The sequence below is a fragment of the Trachurus japonicus genome, chromosome 8 (genome assembly GCF_045865225.1).
Source record: "Trachurus japonicus isolate A0001 chromosome 8, Traja_1.0".
NCBI classification, from domain to species: domain Eukaryota; kingdom Metazoa; phylum Chordata; class Actinopteri; order Carangiformes; family Carangidae; genus Trachurus; species Trachurus japonicus.
Window position 1 is genome coordinate 7751811 of NC_140914.1, and position 12019 is coordinate 7763829.

The 12019-nt window shown below is 40.2% G+C and overlaps 1 protein-coding gene across 4 annotated transcripts; it reads right to left on the reverse strand.

Moving 5' to 3' along the window:
- Positions 1 to 431: 431 nt before the first annotated feature.
- On the reverse strand, positions 432 to 10699 carry slc25a39 (solute carrier family 25 member 39). 4 transcript variants are annotated; one of them, XM_085783528.1, is made up of 12 exons: positions 10544 to 10699; positions 8493 to 8601; positions 7701 to 7760; positions 7444 to 7494; positions 6622 to 6731; positions 6442 to 6509; positions 5347 to 5471; positions 4932 to 5105; positions 3890 to 3999; positions 2578 to 2659; positions 2392 to 2472; positions 432 to 1696 (listed from the first exon to the last, which is right to left on the reverse strand). In XM_085783528.1, the coding sequence occupies exons 2-12, from the start codon at positions 8590 to 8592 to the stop codon at positions 1578 to 1580; spliced, it is 1080 nt and encodes a 359-aa protein (XP_085639654.1). In that variant the 5' UTR covers positions 8593 to 8601; positions 10544 to 10699; the 3' UTR covers positions 432 to 1577. The 4 variants fall into 4 exon arrangements, with proteins under 4 accessions (XP_085639654.1, XP_085639653.1, XP_085639656.1 ...); XM_085783527.1 differs by having other exon boundaries at positions 10538 to 10699; XM_085783530.1 differs by lacking the exon at positions 7444 to 7494.
- Positions 10700 to 12019: the final 1320 nt, after the last annotated feature.

Sequence of the window (12019 nt, forward strand, 5' to 3'; positions counted from 1 at the left end):
CCCGTGTTTTCACCCTGCTGATGTAATAAACTCAGCAACCACTGGATGTCGCTGTTTACAGCATGAAAACATGTAAAACAAATATGAACTGTTGTATGAACTTTTTTTTTTTTTAATTTATCTTTGATTTAAAACAAATTATCTTTGCTCAATTTAATATTAAAAATGAATACTGTAGAATTATTTATATAATTAATTTATATTTGTGACAAATGGAAACAATACATATTAGTTTTTCCCCAATATCAGTTATAATCATCTTTTTATGTCCACTGAAACTTAGGTCTTTACATTTATGTATGTGAACATAAATGTTTTTATGTTACATATGTATATGTTATATGCATGCTTGTTACGTTTTAAAGTAAATACTCAGTCCTAAGTGTTATGCTCCACATGTAATTTTAGAGGCAAATAAATTACACACAGCATAAAATCAAGCCGTCTTAACATTTATTATCACTTCATTCATAAAAAAAAGAAGTAAAGGAATAGACATGATACAAACACTTACACCTCTTGGGTTAAGGCAGCAACATTTTGTTTCATGTCCCAGTGTTGTAACTGTAAGCTTTGAAGTTATGTCTAACGATGACATAATGACGATTTCATGACGACAACACCAACAGGAGGAAGTTGAAAGTCTTGGCAAAATGTGAAAACAAAATGTGTGGTTTTTATTTTTTGAGGAATTATGTTTCCACCACTGTCTGTTTAATTTATTCGTCACAATAACATAAAGTACTGAAATTATTCACATCAGACTTGGTGGATGGATGGAGCACGGGCCACAAGAGGAATCATTTATTTCAGATCATTTACTATGGATTTGTATGTTCTACTATAAATCTTTGCTTTAGTTTTGCCATTAAACTTTGTGCGTTTTCTCATTTTACTATGGCTTTCCTCCGGTCATGACGAACATTCAGCATGAAAACCATTTCACAGCTCTTGTGTTGCAAATGTAAAGTGCTACCTATAACGATGATCAAATCTAACCCGAATACAAAACCAGATTTGTCAGTCATCTACCCGGTAGATAAAAGTCAGAAGATGTCATGCTGTGCTGCTACAGGCATGCAGGGCGATGCGGTAATGCCGATGCAGCTTCTGATCTATAGCGTCTGTATTGAATGGAGCCGTACACACCATGCAGTTTGTCAGGCAATGCTAAATATACGTCGGTCTGAGGACGTTTTCCTCACTACTACAGTGGTGATGCTGTCGATGTATGTAGCATTAACCCTTTTACAACTTTCCTGCACAATGCAAAACGATCACTTGTAATCGTCAGTGGTCCCAGAGCGTCCTTCAGCGTCCAGGCCTGTGGTCAAAGCTCATCACTGCGGAGACGTCTCAAGTCTTAGAGGAAGTTTTTCAGGGAATGAAAAGTCTCAATCCTCGTGTGCTTTGTTAGTTTTTTTTTTTGTTAATTCACAGCAGAATCCAAACCCGCCTGTTCCTCGAGCTACAAACAGGCCTGAAGGACAAAGTGTCATGGTCATGGTCATGATGATGATGATGATGATGATGATGATGATGGTGGTGGTGGTGGCGGCGTGTTCGTGCGCTCCACACTAACAGCCCTCAGGGTGTCGATCCAGGTTCACCTTCTGGAAGAAGGCCTTTCCAAACTCGTAGGTGCTGATCATGACGGCACAGGCCGGCGCCACTTTGATCACCCTCGGCATGAAACCTGGAGAGAGTCAACGATTACACCTGTGAGTAAAACTGACACACAGTCTGTAGATTCTCAGACAGAGGTGCAGGCTTTTGTTTGCTCCAACTCGGCTTCTATTTGAGACAGGCTTTTATTAAAGGGTCAAATGTTTCTTTATTTATACTATAATACTAAAGTATGTTATGTATGTAAATACTATAATTTTTTACATTTACATTAACGACATTTACAAACAGTACAGGACATACAAGTGACAACAGTGCAAAAAGACTAAAATGAAACAAATAAAACCAAACGTATGTGAGCAAGCCGTCAGCTCTCAAAGTTTCTTCCCCATGTTACATTCAATTTAGAACAAATCTTCTGCTCAGCAAAGATGGAAAATCCTCTAAAATCCTTCTGTTCCTACTGTTTAGAAGAGGAAGAACAGAAGGAAAGAGCCAGAGCCGGATCCGGAGCAGCATTCATTTACAAGTTTAATGGGCACAAATTAAACTTCTGAATAAATGCTTTCTCTGCTCTAGCGTTGCAAAATTTACATAATTGTAATAGGGTACAATACTAGGGACAGGCATGTCAAGCAAAAAGTACGATTCGATAATCGCGGGGTCCTAATTGATTATTAATCAACTATTCGCCCCGGCGTCTATTTGAGAATTGATGGTAAATACATTTATTCAGACGTGACATGAGACAGTTTCCGTGTTTACCTGCGAACAGGCCCCTGTAGCCCAGCTCAGCCCAGATGTCCTTCATGATGTGCCATGTGGATGTGGTTCTCTTTAAGGAAACTGGACGGAAAAAGGGAACAAGACACATGTTAGAATATATATCACACTGAATTTAAAGGAAGTTAACACATATTTTAACGTTGCTTGCTCCACATAAACACCGACCTCCCTGAGTGTCCATCTCTCCCAGCTGGATCTGTCTCCGGGTCTTCACCACGTCAAAGGGCAGCGTCAGGATCGCAGCCACCTGAACACCACACACACACACACACACACACAGAGTCAGTCACACACACACAGAGTCAGTCAGATCCTGCAGCTGGTTACACATCAGCAGCTCAGGTTTTATCAGTGTGAAGAATAACCACTCATATCAGGAGGAGAGTTTGCTTAATTATTGCTCAAGAACCAGGTCACAGTGGAAGTGGGTCGGACAACGCTCCTATTGTCCAGGTGAGTTATCAGACACCTGAGGAGTGACTCATAATGTACGACTGTGACCTGCGCTCGTAGAAATGTGCCAGTCATTTCAATTCACTTACAGGAAATAACTTTGATTACATCCGGTCAATGATATTTATTACTGCCAATAATACTGATTATTGATCATTTACACACAAACTTATTTCATTTTTCTAATCTGTCATTATGAATCATCACTCTAGCCTGGCATGTTTTTACCCATCTATGGTTTTTAATCTGAAATGGAACCAAATTCAGCTAAAAGTGCAGCCTGGGGGGTTGATTTACACTTAAAGGGATAGTTTAACATTTTGGCAAATTGGCCCATTGCTATAATCCCTATATAGTTTTAGGAGTAGGTTTGTTACCTTTAATTGTCGGTGCAAGCTATTTTTAGAACAGCGGAGCAGAGCCGCAAGCTGCTCAGAGCTACGCTACGGAGGCTAATGGGATTTCTTGGTTTCTCCCTTCAAACTCATCAAATACACAATCCAACAACTCCAAAACGCTCTGGTGGACAAGTTGTGACCTGCACATTCACCACGCTATGAGATAATAACAGAACGTTACCAGACAGAGTTGTTTTAGAGGTAAATTCGTGGAAAAACGCTGATGCGCGTTCCCGTCGGGAGCAGTTTTTCATCAAGCAGTCTCTGTATTTACCTCTAAAACAACCCTGTCTCGTAACGTTTTGTTATTATCTCATAGCGTGGTGAATGTGCAGGTCACAACTTCTCCAAACTAACAGACAATGCATTTTCTTTAAGCGCGTCATCTGCTTTTTTATTTTTGGCAGCAACAGCAATGTGAAGTGCAACAACAACAATTAAGGGTTTTTGTAATTACGCAGGATTTCTCTAGGGATCGACAGAAGTGACGCACTGTAGATTGTGGCTGTAAAGTGAATTGCTCTTCGGGGCCCTGAGCAGGTGCTTCGCTGGCTTATGCCTCTGGTGTCCTGTGATAAAGGTCGGTGCAGGTGTGTGTTGACGTCAGTGCCGAGTGAGTTACTCACAGCTCCAGACACGGCTCCGGCTGTGAAGCTGATGGAGAAGTTGGCCTGAGTCACTCCAGACTGTTCACATAACTGGGCCTTCACCAGTTCATAGTTGAACCAGTACAGAGCTGCAAGGACACGTAAACAGAGAGAGAGGGAGAGGGAGGGAGGTCATTTGTTAACTTTGCTGCTGCTTTGCTTCACGTTACAGTCGTGTTAAATAACCAGTACAACAGGGAAACAGTGTGTTCATCCATTGGTTCTGGCTGCAGGAGCAGTTTGACGAGTTTCTGTGGTGGATTCATGGAAACACTTCCTCCTTCAAATCGAGACACCATCATTTATTCAGCCTGAAACAGTTACTGGCTTCACCATGTTCACAGTAGAAACACCAGCAAGTTGGTATTAGAATTTAAATGTTAATCATCACTATAACTGTGGCTGATTATTGTGTTTAAATATGAGTCTGGTTAAATAGACTCATGTCAAGCAGCAACAGGAGGAGATATTCAACCTCTAAAACCTTTTTACAACAACGTTTGTGGCTGTTATTAAACCTGAGTTCCCTCTGACATGGAAGTGTTGGATGTGTTATAATTACATGTTCAATGCAAATATAAAAAGAGAGATAAAAAAAAGAGGAAAAAACTTAACGGTGTTGCGAATGTAACATAACAGATTTGGTTGGAATGCCCTTTATAATATATATACACAATATATTAAAAAAAAAAAAACACATAAAAAATTTGAAGATAATTTGAATATTTAACCTAAGAAGCGTTAGAAATTCAAATCTGATTTGGGGGGAAGATTGTCAGCCCGAATATTGTTCTTCATTTGAAAGATCCGATATTGATTCATAAAATCCTTGGATCGATATTTTAATATACGTCACTGCACTGTTGCACTGTTTACTTCTGGAGTGGGTCATTTTAAATAAATGTGCATTAATAACTTAGTAACTGCTTTTTTGGTTGAATCGGGATCAAATCAATTCAGTAAATCAGTAAATGTCCACTATTATTATTATATCAGTGTTGTGTTGTGTTGCTGCTCTCACCAGAGAAGGGGACGTCTCTGAGGACGGTCGGCCCCCAGCCCCTCCACAGAGACAGCAGCCCGTCCTGGGCCACAGCCGAGCGGATACACGCTCGCAGCTCGCTGTACGGCAGCCGGCGGGACTGCATCTTAGTCCGGACCAGCTCCAGAGGACTGATGACCGTCACAGCGCCCACTGCAACACACACACACACGTTTCAAATTAAGGAAACACAGCTTGACAAGTTCTTTATTTACTTGAATGTGTGTGTGAATGGGTGAATGTGATGTACTGTAAAGCTCTTTGGGTATCGTTTCAGGTATAGTAAAGCGCTGTATAAATACAGACCATTTACCATTTACCATTTACTTGTTACACTGTCGATGTTTGTGTGTGTGTGTGTGTGTGTGTGTGTGTGTGTGTTTCTTGCTCTTACGTCTCGCCAGACCTCCAGCGACAAGAGGGATGTGGTTGCCCTGGAAACCCAGACCATATCTCAGGAAGTCTCGCAGCTGGTCGTAGCAGGTGAAGTAGATGATAGTGGCAGGTACGGCCATAACACTACACACACACACACACACACACACACACACACACACACACACACACACAGAGGTTATTGTGCACTGTCTGACATATCACTGGAACATTTTCATATAAATAAAACATGTAAATTCGTCACAACAGGAGCTGATGAACATAATTATTTGCAGCTTTGTTACATCACTATTGTTGCCTTTTATTGAATAACTCGCCACCTGTTGTGTTGTTGAAACGTTCCCTCCACATGTGAAGTTAAAATTCTTGGGACATTATGTATCTGTATTATTTAACTGAGGATTTCACTCTCATTTGTTCATATTGTCATGTTTTCCACAGGATAAATTGACAAATTAATTGATGTACGTATCATGTGGGCAGCGTGTGGTGGGTCATCCAATGATATCAAAATAAAACAGTATTTTGTAAATAACATATAAGATCATCAAATTCATCTAACTTTTTTCTTTTCGAGAAATTTTTGTCACTTTTTATTTATTTAGAAATTTTACCACTTTTTCTAGAACTTGTTTGAGAAATTTTTACCAGTTTCTCCTAGAATTTTTTAAAACCTTCTATTTTTAGAAATTTTACCAATTTTTTTGAGAAATTTTACCACGTTTTTATTTTTAAAAAATTAGAAATTTTACCACATTTTTTAAACTTTTTTTTTTTTTTTTTTAATCTTACCACAGAAATGTTTCAACTTTTTTTGTCAAATTGTACCACTTTTTTCCAGAATGTCTCTGTAATCTTTCTAAAAATTCATGACTAATTTGAACGTACATTGACTACCGTATTTGTGTATTTCTGGTGTTTTCTTAAAAATTTAGTCCAGTGGGGGTCCGTGGTCTAATTTGTGTCCATTTTACGGGTCCTTGATGTAAAAAAAGTTTGAGAACCACTGATCTACACACACCCTGACCCGAATTGTATTTTATTTGTTAGCTTTTCTTTGAAATATTTCCTTTGTGGCAGTTTAATAACTCACAGTGTCGGTGGGAGCCCACTCCACAGAGACCTGAGTCCTTCATGCCGACTGATCTTCACAAACGCATCCTGTGGCACAAACAAACAAAGATAACATATCTCCACAGTTCATTGTAACGGACTCAAACACTGCGACAACACTGAAGCTGCCTGTGTTTCCTGCTGCTCAGCTCACACTCACCAGAGTCCCACTGAAATGTGTCGGTGTTTTGTACCAGCTGGTGCAACTGGTGCTGTTCTGACAGACGTAGATGTGATCCATCAGTCCGTTACAATAGAGGAAGCATTTCCCTGTGAGACACACAGCAGAGACACAAACATCAGCCTCAGCAGAAAAGTTCAACAAAGTTAAGAGTCTGAAAAATAAACCTGGCACAAACTCAGTTTTCTACATTATTGATGTAACTAATATAAACAGTGGTTTGCAGAGGAGAGAACGGGTCAGCGCTGACACTGTGGAGGCAATGACAGCAGAGCCACTCAGATAAGATCGGGGCCGTCGTCCTTGTCGCTGCTTACTGTGCCTGTTTATTTAAGGCTGGTTTAAAGATGGACTATTGACAAAACCTTGAAAGAAACTCTAAAAAAAGACTCATTTCACAACCAGCTGCTACTGAGAAAACAAAAACACGTCGGCTCTAACACAGAGCAGTGACCCGGGTGAACAGCATTCACAAAACAAATAAAACTGTATTAAATAAATAACATTTCAACCTCCGTTTAGTTGTACACTGTATCTAGGGAACATTTTCAGCTTTGTAATTCAGGCCATACATCAACTAATGAATTAGACATGGGGCTAAGCAGTGACAAACAAAAACATACACACACATTTTAGCTTTTTTACCAAATTAGATTAGAAAGATTATTTGCAGCCAAGGTCTTTTTTTGTTGTTGATTTGAAATGAAGAAATGTTAGTTAGTAGATCAGACTCAAAGCTGTGCAGCAGGATCTTTGTAGGTTTAAGTTTCCACATGCAGCGACGGCAGGAGAGATACTCACACTTGGACGGGCGGATGGCGCCGCGCCAGGGAGCAGGTTCACAGGCTGAAGCTGCGAGACAAACAGAGAAGCGGGACAGAGGAGAGGTGAGGGCAGCACAGGAAGCACAGAGGTGGACTGGACAGGTGTGGTGAGGTTAGAGAAGCAACGAGATAAAAACACACACAAAACTTCACAGCATCCACAAGCAGCTGTTAAAGGTGAAGTCTGCGTTTCAGCGCCGACACTGATGTTTGATGTTGAAGAGCTCGTCCTACCTTGGTGGAACGGCGTCTGCTGAGCCTGCAGCCTGATCTTCACCACGTCCAGCGGCGTGACTGCAAACAAAGACAAGACGTAAAACACAACCCAAGTTGACCAAAGTGCTGTACAACATAAAACAAATAAACACAGGTAATATCCAGTAAAAAACATGCAATAAAACAATAAAACAGAAGTGAATATGTATCAAACCCAACTAAAATGCCAAGGAAAATAGATGTGTTTTTAATAAAGACTTAAATGCTCAGTGGTTTGTGCACAACGAAGTAAGTGGGTGAAAATTAGAGAAATGCAACAATAAGTTGATGAATTATTATTATTTTGTCAAATTTCCTGCAAGAATTCAGTGACGAGTTACTTTGAATACAAAAAAATTGCAGCTTCATCATCTCAAATTTGAATTCCCTGCTTTCTTCCTGTTATAAATCATATTAACCTAAATCTCTTTGAGGTTTGACCCGTTTGTAAAACAATAAGACAAAACAATAATCGTTCTTTAGCAAAGATTTGTAGCACTTTGTGATTCAGTTCTGTATTATCATCTTTTTTGACTTTGAACCATCACCGTTGTTTTTAAGCCTTTTTTGGCTTCCACCTCTCCTGCACAATGTTTAATTTCACTATTTTCATTGTTTTTTTATGTAGGCTATATAGTGTGCAAATAAACTAAAACTAGTAAAATAACAACAATTACCTCCTGCAGATGTAAAGACTCTGCAGCGAAAGAACAAACATCTACTTTCTCAGTCTTAAGTCTGTTTTTCTAGTCTGTGTTTCCGTGATCTTACCGAATACAGATGTGAGGAGGGCTCCAGTGCCAGAGGCCAGCATCTGCTGCACTGGGGAGATCGTGGCCACGGGGGCGCCGCTGACGGCCCGCTCCCCCATCCTGCCCACCTGTTGAAAACACCATAGCGCCACAGTGAGAACACTTTGTACCGACTGAGACTCAGGTGTTTCCTGACCAGGCTGTCAAACGATTCGGCCTCTTTGCTTTCTGTATCCACTCCAGGTGTCTCCGTTTCTCCTTGTTATGTAAAACAGGTAAAGACGGATTCTTGGTGTCCCGCAGCACGACTGGCAACCGTACACCGGGTCAGCGTCCTGTTATGTCAGAGCTCTGGAGTGTGTGACGCCTGCTGCTTAGAGTGAAACCTCAGACTGATCATTACTTTAATTAAGTCATTATCGGAGCCAAAACTATCATTCAGTTACACAGGAAATCAACCTGCAGGTATTTGAATTATTCAACTAGACAGAAAAGTTGTTTTTCAAGCAAAGAGCTTAAATATTTCAGCTTTAGTGTGAGGACTTTTCCTTCTGATTATCATTTTTAACTGCAAACCTTCAAGTTTGGACTCTTAGTTAGTCACCACAAGCTTTTGGAAAATCTGACAGTTTAATTGTATTCTTTTTTCACCATTTTATAGACACAGGTGAACTGAGAAAACGATCTGCAGAGTAATAAATAGTGAAAACAATCTTCTAGGAGTCAAAAGTTGTTCATTAGAGTGAACAGGGTGAGGGTAGGTGGAGTTGTTATAATGGGGTCGTTGAAACATTATGATAACTTATCTACGATGTGCATGTCTCTAATCTCACTAGACAGCCAGTGAGAGAGTCGCCTGCTGACCCACTCCTCAATGAGAACATGAGTAACGGCAAATAAATAAAGATTTAATCAGCTGGTGGCGGCGACACACAACAATAAGGAATGAAGGTGAATCAAGAAACATCCTGGAACAACAACATCACTGACAGCTGAGATGTTTTTGGCTGAATATCGTTTAAGGAAATGTTCTTTGTGGAGGAAAAAGGAAGGTTTCCTGTTCTTCTACCTGTGTGTTGTTGTTCTACCTGTACTTTCACCTGGCTGGCTCCGGCTCGTCCTATTTCTAGAGAGAGTTAATGACACTACACTGTGACAGTTTTAGCCTCTTGGCCCTCAACCTTTGTCTGACTGGGACAATAAGCTGCTTTTCCAAATAAGTTCCCTCCTCGTTTCCAGCAGGACGACACACAACAACAATCACAAGGCAAAACGACGAGCGCCCCAAAAATTAGAGTGAGGCGTTCAGGGTCTCTTCTCTGTCAAACTGACCTAACATTACACAACAGGTCCATCTTGTTGGCTGCATGTTTAAACACACATTAATGCTGTCAGGGACACAAAGCACACACACATTAACTAACCTCAAATTAACATTTCACTGATTTCTGCAACTCCAAAAACAGTGTTAAGTTAAACTTTAAACTTGAACACTGAATGCAGTGTCATGCCTGCTTCATGACCAGTGTAAGAATGACTGCACTATTATCATGCATTACTGACTGATTATAGGTAACAACAACTGCATAAAGCCATTTCTATTCATGTCAGTATTTCTTTAGGAGTTGGACTAGGATCAATCAATTAAAAGATTTTCAGTACATTTTCAATCAGTTTTTACAAGAATCACAGCCCCCAAAGAACTGTACAAGAATTGAATGAATGAAATGTGAACTGTTAATACATCTCCTTGTATTTCTCTACGGATTATCAATACCTGCTGATGCCCCCACGACCTACAGAACATTATGTGACATCCGGACTCGAGTGGTCACATTATGTACTCGTTGTCCTCTATTGATTAGCTAACGTCGATTGACAGAAAATAAATAAAATATAAATATGAATTCATATTTCCTCTAGAAGAGGAAATGGTGGGTATAATTAAAGTATCAGCTGCCCTGAGTCAGACCTGTCAGACTCGTGTTTTCATGTAACTGTCATCATGAGTGCCGTTAGCTCGGTTAGCTTAGCTTAGCTTAGCCCGCTGCGGACGTTACTCACCTCTACTGTAACTGTAACTGACGGCGTCGTGAAAAACAGGCGTCTTCTTCCCCCATCAGCGTCGTGTTGCCCCTCCGGGTGGGAGCTAACATGGAGCCGAGCCGCCGCGCCGCAGCTCGCGGTAGATGTTATATCGATGACTGCTGGTAAACATGTTTTTCTGGGGGCCGAGATGCGCCCCCCTCGGCCGTTTTATACGCACGAGTCGCATGCAGCGTGCAGGCGCTCAGGCTGCGTAATGACGTCACAGTGATGGTCGCTTCGGAGCGGCCGAATGTTGCCGAATGTTGCCGAGTGTTGCCGAGTGAGACCGAATGACGCCAGTGAGGCAAGAAAAACCAGACTCCAGAAGCTGGTTTCCCAGTCGATATTTAAAGGAAAATTATGAGGGAAAAAATAAACATGAACCAATTAATTATTTTTCTTACATTATTCCTTGAAAAACTGATTTTATCTCACGTTACTGTCACTTCCCAATTGTGGTCCAATTATAAGCAAAAGAGCATGCAGAGGCTCAAGGTAGCATACAATGATGCAATGAGGTTACTGCTCTGTGTCCCTAGGTGGCATAGTACCAGTCACGTGTTTGTGTCTAATAGAGTGCCAACCTGTGAGGCACTTTTAAGACAGTTGGTGTTTAGTTTTATGTGTTGCCTCGACAAATCAGAGTATCACATAATTGAGGCTCTAGTAAGCCCATTGAAAAGCTGCTACCGATTCACTTCTAGGCTAAGGTGGCATTGGTGCAATAGTCTGTATATTTTATTAAATGTATCTTTGTACTTTCTTTTTATTTTTTGTACTATTTATATTGTTTGATTGTGATATGGACCTGTGTCTGAAATAAAGCTTATATACTGTAGGTGGTTGGTTTTAACAGCAACAAACTATTTTCATTATTTGTGCCTTTTCACCAGAAGCTGCAAGAAAGAAAAAGGTTTACTTTATATTTTCTTGCTGACAGGACTTGAAAAGATGTTTTAAAGACAGTTTTTTAACCTCACTGTAAATAGGCTATAGACCAGATTTTGACATTCATGAAATAAGAAATTAGGATTTAAACATGTTTTAGGCCTGTCTCTGATAATCTCATTCGCATCTAGTCCTAATTTTAATGGAGAACTGTTCTGATGTGGTCTAGATGGGACAAAAAGCTGTGTACATGTGTTTTTAATGTGTTTTCAGAAATATATATTCAAAAATTTCTGTCTCTACACTTCTCTGGTGCAAGACCAGACTCCAGAAGCTGGTTTCTGAGTCAATATTAATATAGTCCAGATTTGACATTTATGAAATTAGAAAATGAAACTGAAACAGTCTTTGACCTGTCTGTGAAAATCTAATCACATCTGGTCTGACTACAGTGGTTTTTGATCTAGAACTGGTTTGATGTGGTCTAAATGGGGTCATGAGCGTGTGTTTTTAATCTGTTTTGTTAAATATATATTTAAAGTTACCTAAGTCTGAAATAGTGAATTTACC

What these genes read in the sequence shown, in the direction of transcription:
- slc25a39 (XM_085783528.1), bottom strand. Translation starts at nt 8,592, where the DNA reads ATGGGGGAGCGGGCCGTCAGCGGCGCCCCCGTGGCCACGATCTCCCCA. An exon ending in CCTCCTCACATCTGTATTCG is followed by an intron (nt 7,761 to 8,492) that starts GTAAGATCACGG and finishes CTTTGTTTGCAG; the next exon opens with TCACGCCGCTGGACGTGGTG. An exon ending in AGAGATGGACACTCAGGGAG is followed by an intron (nt 2,473 to 2,577) that starts GTCGGTGTTTAT and finishes TTTTCCGTCCAG; the next exon opens with TTTCCTTAAAGAGAACCACA.